This window comes from Marasmius oreades, chromosome 4 (assembly GCF_018924745.1).
Source record: "Marasmius oreades isolate 03SP1 chromosome 4, whole genome shotgun sequence".
Lineage (NCBI taxonomy): Eukaryota > Fungi > Basidiomycota > Agaricomycetes > Agaricales > Marasmiaceae > Marasmius > Marasmius oreades.
The window spans coordinates 1,034,535-1,056,978 of record NC_057326.1 but is presented as its reverse complement, the minus strand read 5'-3'; the positions used below and the strand labels follow the sequence as shown (position 1 = coordinate 1,056,978).

The window sequence follows — 22,444 nt, the reverse complement described above, 5'->3', positions numbered from 1 at the left end:
TACAACAACTCGGCGTTTCCTTCGTTGATATTCTGCGGAGGTATATACTCATTCACAGAATTCTGAACTCTCGTTGACAATGTATTTTCAGAGTTTGTACCTGTTGCACATATTGAAGATCGACTGGGATCGGTGGGGTTATACTATATTGAGTTACTGAGAGTAAGTGAACAGTGTAGCCCTGATAGCCACTGTCAACCAAACAATGATATAGGGTAGCTTGGGATGTGCAAGAAACGAGCTGTGGATGGATCCGACCAAAGGAAGATTCTATCGTGGACTAGCTGGGCCGAAATGTCGCTTTTGGCGGGAAGAAGACTTCAGTATTATGGTTCCTTCCGATGTGGATTTCCTGAAAGACGATGTTGCCATCCGATATTTCGCTAGCAAGGAAGACGATCAGAGGCTTCTTTATGCGCTTGCTTATAGTACTCAATATGAAATACTTGACGATATCCCAGGAACCAACAATATTCAAGTCATTTCTGGTTTGACAAACTCAACGATTGCTTTCTCCAAGAATGTACGGTGGTGGAGTTGGACAGATTGTCTTGATAAAGGGCAAGAGATGCTACTAGATGGAGCAACAAGGTAATTCTCTATCGAATTGACCTTCATCAACTGATCTATTTTTAGGTTCCATCTCAGAGACAAACGGCGCAAGATAGGAGTAGAATCTGCCAACGAACCAATCGCCTGGCTCTCGCAAGCGTTGGGTGTTTTCCACGCTCACAACATCTCGATTGATGAAGACCTTTCCAACTACAGTGAGTAATTATTGAACACTGGCCGATCACAAACTAATGTTGTCAGAGCTCCTCGTCCCTTACCTCGAGCTCACGGGCACACTTCAGAAATCCAAACGCAAACATCAACAACGCCAACTCTCTCCACCCATTTACATGTTTGCCCTTCCTTCCTCTCATCCCGTCTATTATTGGTCGTTTGACCCAACTGGTCAAACTCCGCTCTCACGCGAAATGTGCAAATACCTTGGCCTTCCCTTCAAGCTCTCCCTCAAAATAACTTGCTTTCAACACTCCTGGCCTACCAGGACCTACAAACACATGCATGACTACCAAATTGCAAATGGATTTAACCCCAAAACTACGGACTTTGCACAACACTTCGGATGGTCCACCTTTCGGATTGTACCTCCCGAGAACCGCTTTCAAGGTACTCAGACTAACCTCAGATCCAATCATCCTCCTTCTGATGCGATAATTTTTTCGAACAGATCTAGAGCAGGACGAAATGGTTCCCGTAGGATCGGGAGATCCACCATTGCCAATGGTCCACGATGACTTGCGATGTGAGCTTTACTCACTTCAAGTTCTAACTTATAATCTGAACTGATGCTTATTGTCGCCGGTACAGCAGTACTCGACTCAAGCGGTTACGATTGGCATCAGGTAACCGGTGAATGAATGATTTTCTCCTTTCTGTCACGCTCGTTCCTTATTCGTATGTTTATCGATTAGATGAAAGTCTCGAAAGTCCCGAAGATGCAGATGATTCTTTCTCACTCGATTTGCTGTTCCATGAGACCGGAGGTAAACCTTCCAATTTCCAATACTTTTATATGTCCATTCACGGTAAATTTATTTGTACAATCGCAGCACCCACAAACACATCTCACTCTCCAGATGATATGGAGTCTGCATGATCCAACACACTCGGCGTATACCCAACAAGGTAGGGTAGTCGATGTCGCCTTTCATGGTTCGATTACTTTTTCGAAAGGCACGATACGTTGACACTTTTTACCCACATGGGAGAAGCTATCGAGGTTCAGGTATTTCAGCAGTATATAAGTAGCTTCCAACGGATGCAACCTCATCTTATAGAGTGGAGTACCTTCGAAGTACTTACCACTGTTGTTTTCATAATCATTCGTTATAACAACCGACTGGAAATTGGAAGATTAGCATTTGTACGCTGCACAAACGCGAAACATGAAATTACTTACATGGATCGGTAAGTTCTCGGAAGTCTGGCGCGACGGTTTGCAATTACCGGACCCAAGAGCAATAAATCAACCAAAGATTTGTCGGCGACCCGCCTAAACTACCAGGGGGCTGCCATGCGAGGGCAAAGATGGCAGCAAAGAGCGTGTAATAACTTTTGGCTCAATAGATGTAGATGACGGTACCGGTGTTGGGGCTTAGGGGTGCCTTCGCTTATTTCTGTATCTATCGAAAAAGTATTCCCGTGCTCCTTTGAATGAGATGTATCGTTTGAGCATGAGCCAACGTCAGCGGAACTAGAACCAGTCCAAGAAGTTCACGATATGATGTGAGCGGTGGCGTATGGGGTACTTCTATATCTTGAACTCTGAACAACGCTAGCAACGCTGCTGCTCTGCACTAGCTTCAGCATTCAAGGATGGAGCTTCTGAATGGTACCAAACAGAGCGAGTGGAGGACGTGAGATCTCGTTTCTGAGAAATTGGGGGGTGGGACTGACATTTCTGTGAGTTCAACTAGTAAAAGAGAAGACGAGAACGATGAGCTCACCAGCTCGGCTTAAAGCCGTACAAGACCAAAAAAACTACACTCTCTTGCAACACGTTCCCCAGCCCAAACGCATATCCATTTTTTGATGCCTGTCCCAAAGACATCATCCATCTCGTCCGAGTCTCCATTGTGAGCAAGCCAACCAGGTCCTCCCAACGAGCGCTATTGTTAATTGGACGAGTCTATTCAAGAACAAAGGACAATGTCTTGTTCGAATCGAAGGAGGATGACACGATTATCGTCCGTTCCAGCTTGAGACCACCCACATCAGACTCATGACTTGACAGAAGCCTTGTCCGCCAAAGGATTTGGTACGCCAACTCCTCGACGGCGATGACGGCCATATATAACGTGAGATTTGATGAGCCAGGCTGTAGGGTCGTGTCTGCCTTGTCATCTTGAGTGGGAAGGAGGGAGAATTGAAGGGAAGAGAGGAAGGAAAAGTGGTGAACATGGTAGCGGGAGAGATGGGGAGGACGATTGTGCACAGACGGAAGAGCACACTAGTCGTCGAGATCGCCACCGGTCTTCTAGAGATGATTATTTTGATTCCGGGCGAAGAGGGCAAGATAAAGAAAAAGAGAAAGAGGCTCATGTGTGTTGAATCGCGACAAGGGTTTATGTTAGTCATGCAAAAGAATAGAATATTGCCGCGATTCCCACACCTGCATCGTCCATGTAGGCATTAGCACCTTGCTCATTACCCGGAAGTCTCTTCTCGTCCATAACGTCCACACCAAACTCATACCCATGAGCATACCCGTTTCCATTCCCAGTAGGCCGACCACAACCATTTCCAAATCCAACATTGGAAGCAGGTCCCAGGTTCAAACGACCCAAATTATAACCACACCTGACAGATGCTACTGTAATTCCTCTAAGACTAGTAGTAGTACATGGACTGTTGGATCCACTGGAAGAACCCCCTAGTTGTGACATGTCACTGTGCCGCCTCCACACTTGATGAACAACGAACCATGCTTCGCCGGGACCATACTTCTGAACCCATCGAATGTTCGAATGCCGACTTTTTCCAAACATACTTTCGTTTCCTTGACGATACATTGGTGGAAAGCATAGTAGAAAAGTTGAGGGACGACAATGTCCTGTTCGAGAATGGTTGGCGTGATCTTTGCATTGGAAAGGGAATGAGAAACAAGAACAAGAATGAGAATGAGAACGAGAACGAGACGTTCGCACCTCTCTTCAAAGTCGCTTCGGCCGTGGCAAAGGTCGCCGAGTCCTGTGGTGCGAAAGCGGGCGAGTTCGACACTATGGGATATCGACACTTCTCCAATGTGCGATGTGTTAGCAAAGACACAAAAATTCAGCTTCGCCGCTTAGAACGCACAGCCAACAAAAATGCCGACAACAATATACAACCAGACGAAGAAAACGAAGGACCATACTCTCATGCGGCTCACAATGTATCTGTATTGGGGGAACTATATCTCCACGACACGCAGGCCACAGCTGAGGATGTAAGGCTCGTGGCACCTCCTCTGTTTCCATGGTTAACTCCCTTTTTCTCAGGATGAGAAGAAACTTCTCTTCGCAGCCAATGAAATCATGTACGACGATCCGACCAGGTGATTCATATTTGGGTTCACCATATAGAGGCGACGACAATGCAGGTTTGGCTCTTCTGCCGATCGCACATTGTCAAGTGTGAGAAATTCAACTACCATGAGGTCCGCATTCTGCCCTGACTGATATGCATGAAGCTAAATGAGGTTCAGGAGCCACAACCGTTCATTAAGTTCCTGTTGGCCGTAACATTTGGCAGTCAGGAGCAGCTTGGTTGGGATCCTACGGTAACGCGTCTTTCGAAAACGGTGAACGGCTCGAATACCATCGCTTACGAGTACAAGATCGGTCGCAGAACATTTCAGACTATCGGAAAGCCGATCTCCAAATCGTCAGCATATCGTCTCGTCTCCCGAGCGACGTGAGTCTGGAAAGTAACAGAGGTCACTCAGGCCGGGCCATCTGGTTCGATGTATGTGCTCACCGACGTTTGGCCATACAAGGATGCCAAGCTCGAGAAGGAAATCTTGGACGATGTATTCGAGAAATTGGCCAAGGTTGACGAGGAGAACAAGAAAAATGGCACATTTACCAAGCATGCGGAGGACGCAAAGCCCTTCTTCCTCACAATAGGCCCGTGACAAACACTGAGGGTGATGATGTCACTGTGCTTCCCCCTAATTATCAACGCGCTGCTGGTCGTCACCCTGTCCTCGCAAAAGGGTGGCGTGGTAGATCACCTTCAGGACCAAGATCTTCTTGTACCCGACCCGTATAAGGTTGATCCTCGTCAGTTTAAGGTACGGAAACGTGCCGTCTGGTGAAGGAGGTCTGCGAGAGTGTATATGAATTGGGTGACATGCTGCATTTTGTCAAATGCATGAAAGATGTTCTCCGAGGTTAGTTCATCGTCAAATTTGGCATTGTAGCTCATTCCTAAAGATTTTCAGGTCTCTTCTACCTGCGCTTGGCTGGGTATGTCCATCGTGACATCAGCCCTGGAAACACCCTGTTCCACGTCGATCTGAAGCAAGGCAAAGTGTCCGATGTAGACTTCGGAAAGCATGAATCAAGTTGTACGGTTCATGATCCCATCACGGTTCGCTCCCTCGCCTCCTTCCTGTCTTCGCCCTCTAACCCATATCCGTCTTCCTAGGGAACAAAGGACTTTATGGCCGTCGAATATGCCAGGGGCACATATCTATACACCTTCGAAGACTCACCTTACCCCTGGACTGGTTCCTTTGCGACATTGCCGCTCTCAGTAGACGTTGACACACGTGTCATCTTCAACTACTACCATGATGTGGAGTCCGTAGCATGGATCTATCTATGGTTTCTCTATCATTGTTTTCCGTCGCCCATCTACGGGGTATTGACGCCGAACAAGCAGGCTGAGCTATGTAAGCTTTACGAGGGATGGGAGTACTTTCAGGATAAAGTGGACCAGAGGGTGGACATCATTGACAGGCACTTGATGTGGACACTCGTGAGAAATCTTCGGAGTATCTATGAAGAGTATGAAGACTTCGTAACTCCGCTTGCATTGTTTCTGGACCTCAAACAAGCGTACCAAAAACTTGAGAAGGAACCTCAGCAACCTCGTACACAGGATTCTTGTTTCCATTGGCCGAGATCCCTGTTTTCCCTCGAATTATACGAAATCTACATTGCTCGTTTCTAGCAGATCCTTGAGAGATAGAACAGCCAGGGTATCCTCGCGGTTCCAGTTCACGCCACCCGTATATATGCATATGCCCAATGGGACCTCAAGTGGCTGGCAGATGGCGAAGTGCGCAGTGCGGTGCCGACTAAAAAGGCCCAGAGAACGGAGAACAAGAGCGAGTCTTGAACAGAACCTCATCCTTTTGTTTTCAGAGAAGGTTGTTGGTGGAGCTGTTCGGATGGTGGTGATGCTGCCCGGTGGAAAGAAGTGCTACCTTGTATCGAGATCTCATCAACGAAAATCTATTGATTGTGGCTTCCCATTCTAAGTATAATGGAATACTAATGATCATTCTGAATCAGTTGCGCCCGACACCTGCATGAAACCCAGTACCAGCTTAAGTGCTATTAAAAGATAAGCTATTCAAGTTGAAATGTCAACGTCAGCCAGGGAATTTCATCCACACCGTGGCGCTCCACTCCCTCGACCGGCGATTGGTTCGCAACAAGCTACTGCATCTGCATGACCCTCTCCGCGAGATGATGAATCCTGTAAGGTACGTTTGATGTTCCAGACGAACGGACATTCGGCGGAACTTCACCCTTGTCCAGAATCAGAATTGGTCGTACAAGCTTCTTCGAGCACCGCTTGGCCTTCTTGACGAGAGAGCCGAGATGGAAGTGGTTTGCTGAAAACTGGGGTCCTCGACAGTGTCGTGAGCGCGTCAGCGGTATCAAGCTGCGTGTTTCTGACAAATTTGAACATTATTGGAGGGGGGAGTAACCTGACGCCTAACCAACAGACCGACAACCACGATAAACATGATGAGGTAAGGGTGCAAGCGAACACAGCGATACACAGACGATAGCATGGAAGCAAACAAATGAACGGAGAATCATAGGAGAGAATAACGAAGTGAAATGGAAAAGAGAATACATGAGGTGAGAGCTAAAAGGATAACGATACATAGCGGATTGAGTTTACGCGATGATAGCAAATGATGTAGACGGAAAGCAGAGAAAGCAAGAAACGGATGGGCGGAAACATTCGGAATGAAAGAAGCAAGGAAAACAAAAAGCAACTTGATTAAAATTAGGTGTCGGCAGACAGAGTATCGACCAAAAAGGGCAGGACCTCAAGTCGTAGAAGTTCCTCGAGCGGCTCCGAGCGGAAGACCTCTTCATTTAGTATTTGGTCCGCCTCTACCAGAACATCAGAGGCATCTTGCAAAGGCGGAAGGATGGGTGAAAGTGGGGATAATTCCCCGACTTCTGCTGTAGCATTAACGGTGTTGTCGGGCTCTACTGCTTCCACTGCCAAGTTCGAAGGGTTCTTAACCGTCCTTATTCCTCCGGCGGTGGCGGTCGCAACAGCAGGTCCCGGTTGGTCCCAAACACCTTGCTCGACCTCTTTGGCTGCTTGTGGAGCACCTGACGACCTGGAGGTCTGAAGCTCATTATTGGCAACTGCCACGGGTGTATGCCCTGAGGCAACGACTCCAGACGCTGTGCCACTTCCTACCCTCGAGGGAGTAATAGAAATATTCAAAATAGAATTGGAGGCGGACGTCGTTTCTACCTGATCTACACCAGAAAAGGAGTGCAGTTGAGCTAGCACAGATGCAGGACTTGGGTTTGTCAAATCCCAACTGCAAATCTCCTCACGAGGTCCCCACTCCTCGTCCGGGAGTGGTGGGTCCGGGCCTTGGGCTGCTGCCAGATCGAGATACCAAGAGATATACATTGGTACTTCGACAAAATAGAACTTTTCTTGAGTGGCCTTGACTACTCGAGAGTGGATGGTGAAGAAGCCAAGAAACCCCACAAGATACAAAGTTCCATTAGCCGTAAAAAGCTGTTTTTCAAGCATTTGCATGGGGTAACGATGTTGATAACGTCCTTCCGTAACCAAGGCGCGCAAACGCGAGGGTATAGTAGTAGCCTGTCTCATTGAATGAACCGTTCTGTGAACCCGTAGGACGATGTCTCCTCAATCAGTGCTAATCCACCAGAACAAAGGCGACAAACTTACGAGACTAGATGGTCGAGGCAGTACGGTACATTTCGTACCGCTGTTATCTTGGGTTGGCTACATTTATCGCCACATAGACCACAGGCCATCAAGCAACCCTGTTGAATTAACATTCTACGTTGGTCTCTAAATAATTTTTGTGTCAAGGGAGGTAACTCACCAGCACTCTGTTCAACGGCATGTAAGTGCGCGCAATATCACGGAAAAGTTCTACAACGGCTGAATTTAGTGCCAAGTCGTGACCATTAAGGTCCTTCTGAACTTTCGGCGCTTGAAGCACGTAGCGAGGGCGCTTCTGGCGTTGAACTAAGTTCGACCCGGAAGCCAAGTTCGATCCGACATTATCGTTATCCCCTTTTTCCTGTCGAACTCTTTTACGGCTACCAGTAGTCAATTGTATGGCCGGTGACTGAGCCTTGTCGACAGCTTTCCGCGTCGAAGTGGAAGGGCGAGACTGGGTCTTGATACTAGCAACTGCCTTTCTGATACCGTTTTGTTTGACTTGTTTCGCCTTGGATTCTTTTTCAGGAGCTGGTTTGCTGTCGGGAAAGGTATAGCTGTGAACCAAGGTGGCTTCGGAGGTATCGTGACTGTTGAAGCTACCGAACATGGATGAAGGCAGTGGACGGTTTGCCATGTTCGACGACAGTGAGACACCCGTGGAAGGCTCGGGGTGGTATGAGGATGTGCTTATTTCCGGCAGAGGTCTCGATTGTGAACTATCAGAGTTTGTAGACTTCAACTGTGGAAGTGGAAGTGGCATGTCCGCTGGCGACACTGAAGGGTAAGGTAGCTGCATCGGCGCAGGGGCTCGGCTTCTTTGTGTCAATGAAACATCAAATGACGTTTTCGCGACAGGGTGTGTCTGAGGCACCACAGGTTGGAGGTAACCTACATGCGCGGAAGACTCGGGTACCGGTGTTGGGGATTGTTCGTGGGTCCAGGGAGTCCCTGTCCTGGATAACGCCTTTGCGACAGGGTTTAAACTAGAAACGTGAGGTTGGAGAGGTGGAGGATGTGCAGAAGATACAGCGACTTGCGCGTGATCGTGGATGACCGGGGCATCGAATCCTTGAAGGTCCTGTTGAATATTTGATCGTGCTGGGAGCTAAACGTGAGCGGCACGATCGGTTAATAATGATTGAGCTTCATACAATCTACTGTTAAAGTTAATCCTTGATCATGAACTGGGGTTGATTGATAGAGCGGCCTTTGAGCACGTCCATCGTGAAGTTGGGATGGCTGTGACTGAGGCGGAGGAGTCTGAAGGTTGAATGGAAGCCCAGATAAGTGATCAATGTGCATCTGTTGAAGGATCCGTCCGTCGGGATATTGATGAAGGGTATTAAAGCCTGGTTGCGAAACGTTAGCAATGGATTCAACCGACACTGATATATCGTGCCTTTTGATGAAGCCGTTAGTTCTTCTGGGCTGGATGTGGGACGCCAGAGAGTTGACGTGGGTTGTTGGATGTCGAACAGCGTGGCTTGACTCTCATCCGAGACATTTCCTTGAGAGCCTTGAGGGAGTGCTGAGAAGTATGAATCGCCTTGAATATGAGGAGTTCCTGCGTCGGTAACGGAAGTGGAGGGCGTAGTAGAAAACCCGAGGAATTGGAAGAATGGCGCCTCTTGAGGCCAGTGGCCGGCGGGGTTCCAAGGGGTGAGAGATGTGTACGAAGGATCGGTTATCTGTCCATAACGAGAAGTATCGAGCGGCTGGTGCTGTTGGGGATACTGAGAGGAAGAAGTTTGTGAAAGCTGAAGAGGGTTCTCGGACGACCAAATATGACCGTTAACGACTGCGGACGAGTTCCACCCGTCCATAACCCTAGTAAGGAAGAGAAGAAAACTTGAAGTGGGCGTATATAAAATGAAACCGAGAATGGCTAAGAAGGCAGGTGGAAATTGTTGTGGTAAGGCAGAGTGTTGTGTGTGGCAACGGGAGTTCGGGGATTTGTAGTCGCGTTGTTTGGCTCGACATAGGTCACGCCACCCGTTGCAACCTTGGGTCTATTGCACCCTCAGTCATCGTGCCACACTGCTACCTAGTCCATCGAGCTTGCATCGAAAGTCCCGTTTATAAGTGGAGCCTTGTGCGGAGAATGTAGCGAGGTTCCTCACTCAGGCTGTATCGTATCTCTGACAGTAACTGGCTATTTTATCCTGTTCCTATATATAATAGAGGTTAGAACATTTCAGTATTTTCTTGAAATGTCAACTCACCGATTCGTGTAGTATAGGATCATCAAGAGACCTACTGGCCTCGTTGTTTGCTTTCGCAACTGGCATTGATACCCAAGGCCACAAAAAGAGCGTTGAAAACAGTAGACATCTCCTCAAAAATGTGTCTATCGAAGAAGGCAACAATTTTATGGAGCATCGCGCGATGCGAATTATCCACCACAAGGAGATATCGTGGAGTTTTACGAAGAGACATGGAGAATGCCACATGCAAGTAGGGGTACCACGCGAGTACCTCAAGACTGTAATCGAACGCCTCGAAGCGTTCATAGGACATTGAACGAGTAATACTGGTACGTCGTGCGTTCGGTTCGAGGCTTGAATGGAATTAACGTCGGATTTCAGTCCTAGTATAGAGAAGACATCCTTGAAAGCTTTGTCTCCACAGTCGCACAACCACTGGTTCCCCCGTGAAACACAGAACAACAAGAAGGCGAGATACCTGCTTTTTACTGCATGAATACCACCAGGTCTCTTTATTCGCTATTTCTCAACAGTTCCTTCATACGACTCCAGCTGCCGCCGCCATCACGTTCTCTTGAGCAACTCCAGCACTGTGAAGACGCAACGAAGTGTAGCCTGCCATATACGACTTTTGAGCATAAACTGGCTTTAGAAATACGACGAATTCGAACTAGGGTGAAGCATGGGGGTCCCTTGAAGAAGCGTATTGCTGGTAGTGCCAAAGCTGCAGATCGCTGTTGACGACGTGAGAATCATGCGAGCTTCAAGAGAAAGCGCTGTCATTTCGCGGGGAAATCATGCCAGAATGCGATATGGAGAGTCGATGGAAAGCACTGGAAGGTGAAAAAGAGTAATGGAGAGAACAGACGAACCGAAGGTGTGTTGCTCTGAAACGGAGACCTCGAAACCTCTTCCCGATTTGGCCGTTTGTTTGTAGGATCTAATCTCTTATCTTATCTTTGAATCCCGTCAATTACGCTCATCCCGAGTATCTTTTTTTTTTTTTTTTTTTTTTTTGGAGCGTTGTCAAATGACAGAGGTGAGCAGACGCCTAGCTGTCCCCGCTGCCAGCAGCTGGGCCGACCGAAGTCGGTGCTCGTACCTCCCGCTAGGTTGCAAGGGATTGAAACCTTGCTAGAGTTTAGAACCACCTGCAAACCACCTGAGGAAACGCCGTTACGCGCGGAGTGTGAGGCTCGGGTATGCATCTCTGTGTCAGCTGAGGCTGTCTAGCACGCACTCATCCCGATTATCCCAGTCAGCGATTTCCGAGCCACGCACAACCACTATTATACCAATCGCTTCCCCTCGAGAGATACTATGCAGGGACTTATGAAACCCATCTACTCCAGGTATTTCCGTTCTACCACAAAAGTCCGCGGCAACCCTCTAAAACCCCTTCAGCTCGCATGGTATATACACGGACATGTTTTAATTCCTACCCTTTCGACGCAAACTTACTTGGCCTGAACAGGAGGGATTAAATTGAACACGCTAGATTACGCTTCTTTTGAGCTCGAAGTATAGACTCAAGCAAGGCACTTCACTCACTATATGGTGGTTTTGAGTGCGTCGTGTCTCTACAACAACCATGGTGGTCGATACCACGAAGAGAATCATGACTAGTGAGGCAATGCAGAGTACACGTACGCAAAGAACAAAAAGCGTGATATAGAAACCTGAAGAAACGTTAACTGAAGGGTTGGACAAACCGAAAGAAAAGAAGCAGACCGTAAATGATACACAGTACCTATTCCTCGTTCGTTAGCGACGACAATATGACTGTGATTTATGAAGACTAACCAACATCGTCACAATAGGGAATACTAGAACATTCACATTCCTGACTTGGAGCAGTGAAAAATATCGATCTGAGTCCATCGTCGACATGAGGGAGGAAGTTGGGGGAAAGTCAAGCGAAGATGGACGGATCCTCTGTGAACGTGAAGCCAAACTTTGGTTGATGGTAGGTTGATTATCAACCTGACACTGGGTGGTTGACGTACCCAATGAGACCCAATGAGATGTACAGACGCCATCCGAGATTTGTGCGAACTCGGACAGAATCAGAGAAACTCGGACACAAAATTCCTCTGGCGATATCTTTGTCGGTGTTTCTAGATGTCGATTCAAATAGGGTGGAAGAACTGGTATTGGTGGAGTTTGTAGGGATCAATGGGGATGCTCGGCGGTTGCCAGGGCACACCTGGCGCCACTTATTTTTCGGGGAGATGTGGACATTCGCCAAACGGGTGCCGCGTCTGTGCCAACCCCACGAGGACCCATGATAGGTCGGTCGTCGACCCGGGATGAAGACGCACTTGAATCCGATGCAGGAGTATGATAGAAGCAATTATCGACTGGGCGTTGACAAGTTTCTGGGCGAGTGGTTCGGAGACGTTGTTTACCGTAAGAGATATTATACCGACGGTAAAACGCGTACACGCGACTAGCAGAATTTATGATAGGCTGGTATGATGATAGGCACCGTGATACAACATTTCATCTCGTGGCTCCCTTTCCAAGGGGAGAGGTGGGTGGAGAGGGGGAAACAATGGGTTCTGCTTCTTACAACTGCCTTAGCTCTGGGTACGAGAACTGAACGCCGTCTGAGCCGATTTGGGATCCACCGATCGCGTCCCTGATCGTGTTCGTCGTGTTCGTCGATGTGCAAGTATAGCTCCAACTGGTGGTGACCTGAGCACCGTGAGCGGACAACACAGCTGGTCTCGGTATTGAAGGAAGAGTGAGGTCGGTTTTAGATTCGCGAAAGGATGGCCGACGTAAAATCTCGTTCTTTGAATGAGCCAACTCCTCCAGTTCGATACCATCTGAGGGACGAGCAACGACCGAATGAACAGCAACAATTCCGACACCGTTTGAGGATGAAGATGTCTGACCCCGTACGTAGTGTCCGTATAGCACTTTCAGGCCTTGAGTGATTGCCTAGGATAGGGCGGTAAAAAAATTAAAGTGGGTTTGACGTTCGATATCACAAAGACATACAGGGTCCGCAGCAGCAACCAGAGCATAAACTGCACCACGAGCCTGGTAAACGATGCGAACTGCGCAGATATCAGGTCAGACACTGGCGAATACTTTGGTGCAGTAAACGACTAGAAAACACTCACGGGCGCTCATAACTTTCAAATCCTGAGACACTTTAGTGGTGTCATAGGAAAACATGTCAAGTCCTGCTTACCGAAGAGCTTGCTATTCCTTTGGTTGGACGGTAGACGGTCCCGATAGCCATGATTCCCGATGTGGCTAGCGATGAGAGTGGATAGAGTGCGATACGTAGCACGACGTTCCGGTACTGCTTAGGTCCAAAAGGCTTGCGGTAGTAGCGTGATGCTGAGATTCTCTGCGATTGCGTTGAAGTTGTCGTATTACTTCCGCGATGGGGACCTGAGTTGAAGACCTGGGGAAAAGATAGTGCTAATAAGACACGAAAACGGCAGAAAGGAAATGTTCTTGTAATGACTTACCTTGACACGAATCATGTATACGACTACCGAAGTAAATGTAACGAATTCTCCAGCCATAGTAGCGAAGTTCCAGAGGTTCTGCGTCCAGATCTGTGTGAACAGTCTTGAGCATGAGATCGTGCCGCGGCTTCGGAAACGACCTGGACGAGAGCCAAACACTTACTCGCCACCACAAGCCTCTGACAGGGTTGGAATCGTGGTAATAGCAAACAGATTGAGTAGTACTATATCTGTGATTGTGTTATAGTGTTATTCAAAAAGATCTAGAGATAATGGGTGGCCGCTCACACTAATTGTTTGGATTCAAAAGTCAGAACTCCCAGCACTATCGCCAAACATAGACTCCCCCAGAAGTAATATTTTTCTGCCCTTGTGCCATCAATTCCATATATCATGACCAGTCTACCTGAATATCAGATACATATACTTATTCAGAGGAAAAGATGGGCACACATACTGAAGGTTGAGTCCGATGCAGAAAAAAAAGAAGGACGATATCTGCAAGGCAAACTGTCCGAATGTTACAAGACCGTCAACGAGTCCCGCCTGACAGGTAACATGGCTCACTACTGAGAACGATCCTGAGACACGACACGCCGTTTGGCCATGGACACGTATCGCTATAACTGTAGCGGTAGAATAGACAACGCTGAACCGTACGTTCAGTTTAGCTGGGCCGTCAAATTGAAAGAGGTCTTTACCTTCCAGCTAACGCATATAACATAAGCCGAAAACTGACTCTGTCCGTTTTTTGCTTAGACAGGGGATGGAGAGAGAGGAGGATGGCGGTGAGGATGATAATAGTGCAGGATGCCACACTCAGATATGCCATGACATAGAAAAAGAGGTCCCTGTGCACCGAACGCGTTAGATAGTGAGATTCAAACGTTGAGTAACGTACCCCAGACGCAATCCCTTCGATGACGCTTCTGCCCTTGGAACGAACATGAGTGGGAGAGAAGGGCGGGAAGCGGAGGAGGGCGGAGAGCGGCGAGACTTAAGGGTAAAAGCTTCTTCATATACAGTAGACTTTGTATAGTCTCGTAAGTAATTGAAGAGAAGACTTTGAATGAGAATGAAACAGGATTGGATTTTGTCAGACGTCAACCCTGCCAACGGTGAGAAATGGGGCGATAAACTTTTCCACTGAGTTACTTGAATCCTAAATTTAGAGGTACTGATTATTCGCGAGTAGCCCGGCCTAGACCCTCAGGGTGATCTAAGAAATTTCGTGGCTGAGTGTCAAACAAAATGCATCCAAAGGGAATGAAAAATGGATGCCCGCATCATCATCTATCAAGGTCGAGAATCAGTGGATTCCACCGTCAATTTTGTTAAACGCGCACATGAAAACATGAGGAACTGGATGATAGACTTTTAGCCTCCACTATGACACCCGATTCTGTATATTGATGTCAATTTTACCGAATTATTGTTTGGGGCGCCACCGTCTGCAAGGAGTAAATGATTACTTACCGTCTCGTTGATATTCCGTGGATGCCACTAAACGTAAAGGGCGGCAAAGTGGACTTGGGAGACAAGTAAGGCACATTGTCGCGAGTCGTTGATAAAAGGATTGAATCTTTCAGTCCCTTTTGGAACGGCCGCGCCATAGGATTCCGGTATGACGAGAAAAGCTATAATAAAAGGGTGTCCTTTAGTAATGACTGTGCACTCAAACGTGCAACCATCTTCCGTGTTACGACTGCAAAGGGGAGGGTTCTGCTTTGGTCATTAGATTCTCGATATGACCCGTCACTCAGCACCTATTCCTCTGACAAATCACCTCTTTGATTGACGAGATGTAGGCAGAAGTACTCTCAAGCCCGAACACGCAGCCTGGATTATTCCTTCTCGTCGGTAGACTTGGTCTGAACCCTTAGCACTCGAAGTTGGCATTCAACATTGACCACTCACCAGTCCTTACACATGCTTTGCCAAAAAATCTTTCATTCTTGCCCACATATGTGTAGTACGATACATGAGAGGTGATTTCTTCCCTGAATTCAGTCACGGATCAGTTGAAACGTCAAGAAGCACTCACCTTTTACTCTAAAGCGTTCGCTCGTCCTCGACTTCCGTAAGAGACTTGTTTGTTAAGAGCTTTGAGTTCTCAGGACTGAAAGATCCTACCACAAAAGACCGATGCCCTGAAAGCAACTCCCCACAAATGAATAGTCGTGCTCGAGATTCCTTCAGGTATCGATAAGTATTGTGATATCGACCGATGCTCGCGAGTGGTGAAAGCCAAAACGTCAACTTGATTATACGATAATGATGTATGACAGTAGGATAACAATGCGGTAGTAAGGTCGCAAGCTCTATAGCGGAAATGGGCAACCCATGAGAAACCTGAAAGGCTTAAGGAACTTCCAAAGCAGGCTGCAAACTACTCACCTTAGTCCGAACATCATACTAGAACCAGCAACCGCTTCTACTGTGTCAGCATGAAATTTCTCTCTTTTATCCTCTGCTTGTTTTCCTTTCTCCTTTCTGCTCGCTCATACTTTCCGCCTGGTCCGTCATATTCCAGTTTTTTCGGTTCAAGGATAGTCCATAACCAATCTGGATACCATTCATCTGGTTTCGCGAGAACGGTTTCTTGCCCTTTTAGATAATTCAAGCCAGTGAGAACAGTATCAGCGGCACAGGATGATTTGGGTGTTGCTGAAAAGGTCCATAACGCGGTTACTCGTGAATAGGAAACCTGCGCAATTGACTCACCTGCAGGACTTTGTTTCTGAGAACTCTCGCTAGGACTCCCTGCTGCTGCTGCCTTTGCGGTATAACTACGATACCGGCAGATGGTGCATATCGAATTTTGTGCGCGTCGAAGGAGAAACATTTCTGTCACACACGTTGCGACCTGTCGTGTCACGTCCCGCGCCTTGCCGCACCGCTGTTTCTTCTCATGTCGTCAGAAGCGCCACTTCGTACTAGCTTCCCTAGCTAGTAATATGGCTATTCATCTGTCTGCTGTGTCTACTCACAATGGCCTAGGGAAGCTCTGGTAACCAATTCTCATCCACATGAAGACTAAGGCACCTCAGGATCGAGCCTGCGGCGTTTGCATGTAACCCTGACTGTAATAACGCGGCTTCACAGGCCTCCACTCCTCAAGTCCTGTGAGTAAGTTAATGAATTCGTGCCATTACTCGGTTGAATACGATTTAATCCAATGTGCAGCTCAAGTCACCAACTGCCAGGCTACGGTTGTACTCTTGGCATGATCCCTCGGTCTCCTTTTCTCGCGATCAGCTCTTTCTATTCACAACTTAGACCATGACCCTTGTTTTAATCGCGACCTACAATATCAATGGTTATTTTTGCAATTTCACCAATTTTCTGGCATCACGTCCATCCACCAGAGGCGACTCCCAATTCCCGTCCACGTAGGAAGCGCCGGAACAATGTTGAACCTCAGTACACTAAATCTTGAGCGGTAGTTTTACTGGGCTTGTTCCGCGCACTTGAACGAGCGCGGACACTGCCAGAAAGGTTACAGATAGCTAGGCGAACTTTTCTGACTCGAAATGCGTGTCCACCGCCTCGGCGAGCTCCGATCGCGAAGAGTGGGGAGTCAGAAACCAAGCGCAGAAGCGCTGACTCATCCCAAAACTTCTTGATAAAGCCCTTCATCTTACCTTAGCTTCTATAAACTTACTTCGTACACGCCTCATTTCTGAACTCTCCTTCCTCTCGTGTATGGACATATCAGGATCGAATAACTCGATCCTAAATCCTGTTGCTGAACCTACTCGAAACCCTCGGCAACCACGACAGCCTAACCGCCATAAACCGCGTCCAAGCACGGGAGACGCCACAGCCGGAGTATCCAGTACTCCCGATAACCATGCAGGAAAGCCAGCTCCACGTAGATGGCCTCCAAGACGACATAATAAACGTCCGGATGGGAGCGGGCCTGATACTTCTCGAAAGGGAGAAAACGATTTAGGGAAGGGAAGAGGGCCTTCAGAATCTCGTTTTCAGGTTTCTGAAGAGAAGGATCAGGCGGCGGTAAAGCGCCCACCCGGGCAAGGTCGTCGTAAAGGCCAATTTGGAGGGGAACTCACTACACCCAACGACACAACTCCAACTGCTACCTCATCCTCTAAACCCCGACGAGAACGCTATCGTAGGGATCCTGATCCAAAAGAGGACGATTTGACTTCTAATCTCATTCGTGCTCTCCGGAATCCACCATATGCGGATTGCCCGATTTGCTTCAGTTCTATTCACCCTCCTCAACCGACATGGAGTTGCTCTCCTCTTACTCCAATCATTGCAGAAGAAAAAGCTGAACGGAAGGATGTTGAGGACTCGGAGCCTCAGTATTGCTGGACAACTTTTCATTTGAAATGTATACGATCATGGTCAGAGAAGAGCTATAACGATGTGAAGGCCGCATGGAGAGCGAGAGGTGAAGAGGACAGAGGTGGGGAGTGGAGATGTCCTGGGTGTCAAGGAAGGAGAAATACTTTGACGAACGGTTACTGGTACGTGTGTTTGCATCCTCGATCTTCCGGGAGCATTTGTTTACCATACCTCTTTCTAGGTGTTTCTGTGGCTCGACGCCCCAGCCCAACAACCGACTTGCGACACCTCATTCTTGTGGTAACCCATGCTCACGTCCTCGACACTCATGTTCACACCCCTGTTCGCTCTTATGCCATCCTGGACCGTGTCCTCCTTGTAAAGTGACCTTGGAAACTGTTTGTGGATGTATCCGACAACAAGTTCTCGTCGTCAAATGCGGTGAAAATAAGGATCAACACGGAAGAACGAAGGAAACGAGCGTCTCATGTGGAGGAACCTGCTTGAAAACGTTGAATTGCGGAAAGCATCAATGTCAGCAGAAATGTCATTTAGGCGAGTGTCTACCGTGCGGAGAGGAGGAAGTTATCACTTGTTGGTGTGGCAAGCAGAGCAGGGAGGGAAAATGCGGAGAAGGCGACATTTGGCAGGGTGAAGCAGTTGATGAAGACACCAACAGCAAAAGTGCGAGAGGCTTCGATTGCGGGAATTTATGCGGGAAACTCTATGATTGCGGAATTCATGCCTGCGACAAAGTTTGCCATCCATCCAGTGGTCAATACAATCACTGTCCCTTATCCCCTGACCGTGTCCAGACATGTCCATGTGGGAAGAAGCCCATCGCTGGTCGAGTGAAATGTACCGATCCAATACCCACTTGCGGTGAACCATGTCAGAAACCGCATGTCAAGGAGGGGGTCCCGCAATGCGAACATCCGTGTCAGAGCCTTTGTCATGCAGGACCATGTCCACCGTGCACAGTGGCGATTATTCGACCCTGTCGATGCGGCAGTACCACGAAGACCGTCAAATGCGGCGATTTATGGGCTACCGACCGCCAAGACACCGAGAAAGGAAAGGAGAAGGAAGTTTTATGCGACAAACCTTGTTCACTACTTCGTGCTTGTGGGAGACACCGATGTAACCGCGTCTGTTGTCCGATGGCATCGTTTACCGCGCCTAAGAGTAAAGGCAAAAAGAAGGCTAGCGTCGCCGAAGAGGTGTTGGACGACGCTCTCAGGACTTTACACGAATGTGACCTAGTTTGCGGGAAGACTCTAACGTGTGGAAACCACAAATGCGAAGAGAGGGATCACAGAGGACCTTGTAAACCCTGTTTGAGGAGCTCATTCGAGGAGGTGTGTGCTTGTGGAATTAAAAAATACTCTCAAACGCTCACTGAATTTTGGCTCTGTTATTCTAGCTGATATGTACCTGTGGGAAAACCGTACTCGAACCTCCCGTCCCTTGTGGAACGCGCGTCCAATGCTCGTTCCCGTGTTCTCAACCGCCGCCTCCCTGTGGTCATCAAAAGGCACCTCACACATGTCATCCGGAAGATATTCCATGTCCCCCTTGTCCGTTTTTGACGACCAAGAGATGTGCGTGCGGTAAGAAGGAGATAGGAAATGTAAAGTGCTCGCTAGGCAGGGAGAAAGTCGGATGTGGTACTTCATGCGGAAAGTGAGCATGAAGCGGTGTGTTTATGTTTACAGCTTCTTACTCACCTGCCTCACAGACTCTTGGGATGTGGGTTCCATCGCTGTGACCGTTTGTGCCATGCCGGTGATTGTGGATCGTGTGCATCAATGTGCGGCAAGTCCAGAAAGTTATGGTGTGTGGGTTTCGCTACTTAGCCAGTTTGACCCTTGCTCATCCTTCACATCTCGTAGTCTACCCGAACAACACCCGTGCACGTTACTCTGTCATGCTCCCGCTTCCTGTCCCGAAGAAGAACCTTGCCAATCTCTCGTTGATGTCACTTGTCCTTGTGGGCGAATTCGTCAACCCGTGCATTGTGGAAAGAGTACTCTCAGTCCAAACGGATCAAGTAGACTACGGCAACCACTGAAATGTACCACCGAGTGTGGTGTTGCTCAGAGAAATGCTCGGTTAGCGGATGCGTTGGGAATCAAAACGGAGGGTCGAGGTGTGTCTAGCAACGCTACCACATATAATGAAGAGTTGGTTTCGTTTGCAAAGGCGAATACGAGGTTCTTGTTGGTTGTGGAGAGCGCATTTACTGAGTCAGTGACATCCTCGATAACGGTTCTCATGGATACTTAACGATTTTTTTTTGTATCCAGATTCATAAATTCCGCGAAGAGGACCCAAGTTCTTCCCCATATGCCACCCGAGAGGAGGAAGTTCGTGAATGACGTGAGCAATTTGTATTTTTTTGTCTGTAGTTTTTAATGCTAATGCTGCATCAGTTGGCTCAGGTTTATCGCCTCGATACACAGATGGTCGATCAAGAACCTCATCGCAGGTAAGCAAGTTCTGACATTATGATTTTTCATCCATCTTAAAAAATTGCCAACTAGTGTTCAAATAATCCGCCGAATTGATACTCGGATTCCTCAACCCCTTCTCTCAGCCCACATCGCATCTTCTGCTCCATCTGGCGCCAGTCTAGGAAAACTCGGAGATCTTCGAGCGGGTACTGTTACTTCGTTGCGTAAACCAAGCTCGTCTGGTGGTGGTAACAGTTCCGTCACTCCTACCTCCTCGTCGACGACAAAAGGGTGGACATCGGTTGTCTCTCGTTCTGCTCAGGCACCCACCACTTCCAACGCAGGTGTAGTTCGTTCAATGCCCACTCCTCCCGCTGTTTTCGGAGGTCCTGTTCGTATTACACAACTTGCGAGTCGAGCCGCCACTCCTCCTGCCGGTACAAGTCAGACTCAGACTCAGAGGAGTGTTGGTAGCGTTAACGTTTTGGTACCTGTGCAGCCGACTGCTGTTGATACTGGACCCGTACCGGATAGCTGGGAAGATGATGCTTGAAACAGTGCCACCTTCAGACGCTTGAGCATTCGACGAATTTCGCTCTCATGTTCTGATGCACTGCGGGAGCATGGGTACCATCTTATGTTACAAAGTTATACCGGAAACCTACGTAACTGATTGGATACTGAAAATGACAGTCATGGTGCCCCCTTTCGAGGCTTGAATTCACCACGCGATGAAAACAGAGTTTATTCACACATCAGGAACGAAGTTTCACAAAATTAACCTCATCATTTCATCTGACGTTAGTGACCTCGCTTTTTTTCATGTCGCGAGAGTTACTCGATAGGAAGCCATTTATCCCGCTCATCTAACAAGTCTTTCCCCCACTCCCTGACTTCTGGATGCTTTAGGTCAGGTAGAGCGGCACTGTCGAAGAAGGGTTGTAATGTCCTCGAACCCGAAGTCCTCTCGTATTCGAGAGCTTGATGAAAGAGTAAATTTGTAGATAAGAAGACCAAAAAGAGGGACGGTACCTTGCGTTGCCATCTCAAACCTGTCTAGATCTAGATAGGGCGTTGTGCATAAAATACATCATTATGAGGAGAGGTAGGGTTTCTAACCTTTGACGAATCGCGCCTCTGCGGTTTCACCGGCTTCGTATTCCTGTATAATGAAATAAAATAAGAGGGGACGTTAGAACCGGTCGGTTCGAAAAAAGTCGTGAAGTTCCGTGACCGTGCCTTGTAAAGAGCCTCTATCCGTTGAGCAGCAGGGCTATTATGGAGCATCTCGTGTACAAAGTTGTGCATCGCTTCCTAGGACCCCACCGTCGAGTTTTAGATATATGCGGTGAAGGGACCTCTTTTACGTACTTCTTCGAGTCGCCGTTTTTCTGATTTACTGATTCCTTCATGCGGTGCGATGTCTCCGACTGAAAAAACCTTTCTGTGATCAGGGCTGATGAAGGCAGAAATGGTTTTTCCACACCTTGTGCTTCAGCCAGATCATGAACAACGCACATCATGACTGATCTAACAAGAAGAAGTCAGTTGGGAGTAATGACGGTAACGCGAATACGCCCAACATACTTTGCTATGTCGAGATGCGGGTCAGAAGCGCACAAAGCCAGAATAGACATTCTATACATGTGGTCGGATATACTGAGGAAAGTTTTGAATCAAGACATCAGCATTTTGTCACAAGTTTGAGGGATGCTCCCGGTCGGTTTGACCTCTCTGCGTTTGATATCTAGATGATACATGTTGATCGAACTTGCACGATTAGAAGTACTAAAAAGCTCACATTGTTTCTCACCCATCCTGTCCGTTTTTGAGTCTTGGTGACCACAAGGAATCCGACATGAGAAAGGATCAGCTGGAGCGGTCAAATGAAGTGGCTGACCTTGAGGCGTTCAAGAATATGAAAGAAGGCAAGACGATCGACTCCAGGGTTTCTCGTGCCCTGATAGAGAGGCGGGAATGTACGAGGCCCTTTTGGAGGGTTCTCTGGATCTGTAACCAGAGGTTCCGCCATTCAAGCAAGAAGGTCCTGGAGAGAGAAGTGCTGGCCCGGGCCACGTGCAAAATTCACTCCCAGGAAAAAATAATTCCAGTGCAAATGAAAAGATCGATTGTGCCAGATGCAGGTAAAACCTAACTATCTTAACCATCGCTACAGTGTATGTGTGTGTGCGTGTACGAAACTAAAAGAAACTACACAAAACGTAAAGTATTCCATCATCCT

At 47.9% G+C, this 22,444-nt stretch overlaps 9 protein-coding genes across 9 annotated transcripts; 5 read left to right on the top strand and 4 right to left on the bottom strand.

The window, feature by feature from the left end:
* Window positions 1–1,481: 1,481 nt before the first annotated feature.
* On the top strand, window positions 1,482–1,666 carry E1B28_007142 (uncharacterized protein; the record flags this gene model as incomplete). Its single annotated transcript, XM_043151856.1, has 1 exon — window positions 1,482–1,666. A coding segment is annotated over one exon (185 nt), but the record flags the coding sequence as incomplete, so codon positions are not given.
* A 1,645-nt stretch (window positions 1,667–3,311) lies between these two features.
* Window positions 3,312–4,468, top strand: E1B28_007141 (uncharacterized protein; the record flags this gene model as incomplete). The annotated part of the gene is made up of 4 exons (XM_043151855.1): window positions 3,312–3,997; window positions 4,050–4,105; window positions 4,134–4,182; window positions 4,241–4,468. The coding sequence occupies exons 1-4, from the start codon at window positions 3,413–3,415 to the stop codon at window positions 4,466–4,468; spliced, it is 918 nt and encodes a 305-aa protein (XP_043009935.1). The 5' UTR covers window positions 3,312–3,412.
* Window positions 4,469–4,513: 45 nt separating this feature from the next.
* E1B28_007140 (uncharacterized protein) lies at window positions 4,514–4,684 on the top strand (the record flags this gene model as incomplete). Its single annotated transcript, XM_043151854.1, has 1 exon — window positions 4,514–4,684. One exon carries the CDS (start codon window positions 4,514–4,516, stop codon window positions 4,682–4,684), a length of 171 nt encoding a protein of 56 aa, XP_043009934.1.
* A 218-nt stretch (window positions 4,685–4,902) lies between these two features.
* On the top strand, window positions 4,903–5,727 carry E1B28_007139 (uncharacterized protein; the record flags this gene model as incomplete). Its single annotated transcript, XM_043151853.1, has 3 exons — window positions 4,903–4,942; window positions 4,994–5,142; window positions 5,200–5,727. 3 exons carry the CDS (start codon window positions 4,903–4,905, stop codon window positions 5,725–5,727), a joined length of 717 nt encoding a protein of 238 aa, XP_043009933.1.
* Window positions 5,728–6,801: 1,074 nt separating this feature from the next.
* Window positions 6,802–9,566, bottom strand: E1B28_007138 (uncharacterized protein; the record flags this gene model as incomplete). The annotated part of the gene is made up of 6 exons (XM_043151852.1): window positions 6,802–7,672; window positions 7,741–7,838; window positions 7,901–8,726; window positions 8,781–8,841; window positions 8,895–9,092; window positions 9,143–9,566. 6 exons carry the CDS (start codon window positions 9,564–9,566, stop codon window positions 6,802–6,804), a joined length of 2,478 nt encoding a protein of 825 aa, XP_043009932.1.
* Window positions 9,567–12,515: 2,949 nt separating this feature from the next.
* On the bottom strand, window positions 12,516–14,267 carry E1B28_007137 (uncharacterized protein; the record flags this gene model as incomplete). The annotated part of the gene is made up of 10 exons (XM_043151851.1): window positions 12,516–12,893; window positions 12,954–13,012; window positions 13,079–13,100; window positions 13,150–13,368; window positions 13,436–13,525; window positions 13,599–13,665; window positions 13,724–13,837; window positions 13,893–13,945; window positions 14,003–14,084; window positions 14,137–14,267. 10 exons carry the CDS (start codon window positions 14,265–14,267, stop codon window positions 12,516–12,518), a joined length of 1,215 nt encoding a protein of 404 aa, XP_043009931.1.
* Window positions 14,268–15,641: 1,374 nt separating this feature from the next.
* On the bottom strand, window positions 15,642–16,309 carry E1B28_007136 (uncharacterized protein). The gene is made up of 2 exons (XM_043151850.1): window positions 16,160–16,309; window positions 15,642–16,102 (listed from the first exon to the last, which is right to left on the bottom strand). The coding sequence occupies exons 1-2, from the start codon at window positions 16,278–16,280 to the stop codon at window positions 15,870–15,872; spliced, it is 354 nt and encodes a 117-aa protein (XP_043009930.1). The 5' UTR covers window positions 16,281–16,309; the 3' UTR covers window positions 15,642–15,869.
* Window positions 16,310–17,048: 739 nt separating this feature from the next.
* On the top strand, window positions 17,049–20,755 carry E1B28_007135 (uncharacterized protein; the record flags this gene model as incomplete). The annotated part of the gene is made up of 8 exons (XM_043151849.1): window positions 17,049–17,931; window positions 17,991–19,107; window positions 19,173–19,432; window positions 19,488–19,583; window positions 19,642–19,995; window positions 20,056–20,128; window positions 20,182–20,237; window positions 20,293–20,755. Exons 1-8 carry the CDS (start codon window positions 17,141–17,143, stop codon window positions 20,753–20,755), a joined length of 3,210 nt encoding a protein of 1,069 aa, XP_043009929.1. The 5' UTR covers window positions 17,049–17,140.
* Window positions 20,756–21,036: 281 nt separating this feature from the next.
* On the bottom strand, window positions 21,037–22,234 carry E1B28_007134 (uncharacterized protein; the record flags this gene model as incomplete). Its single annotated transcript, XM_043151848.1, has 10 exons — window positions 21,037–21,182; window positions 21,235–21,264; window positions 21,322–21,364; window positions 21,442–21,516; window positions 21,574–21,632; window positions 21,689–21,732; window positions 21,790–21,861; window positions 21,933–21,949; window positions 22,004–22,036; window positions 22,103–22,234. The coding sequence occupies 10 exons, from the start codon at window positions 22,232–22,234 to the stop codon at window positions 21,037–21,039; spliced, it is 651 nt and encodes a 216-aa protein (XP_043009928.1).
* Between the last annotated feature and the right edge of the window lie 210 nt (window positions 22,235–22,444).

Coding starts and splice junctions, on each gene's coding strand:
- E1B28_007136 (XM_043151850.1), bottom strand. CDS start 16,280: ATGTTTCTCCTTCGACGCGCACAAAATTCGATATGCACCATCTGCCGG. Junction 16,103..16,159: donor TCAGAAACAAAGTCCTGCAG/GTGAGTCAATTG, acceptor GGACCTTTTCAG/CAACACCCAAATCATCCTGT.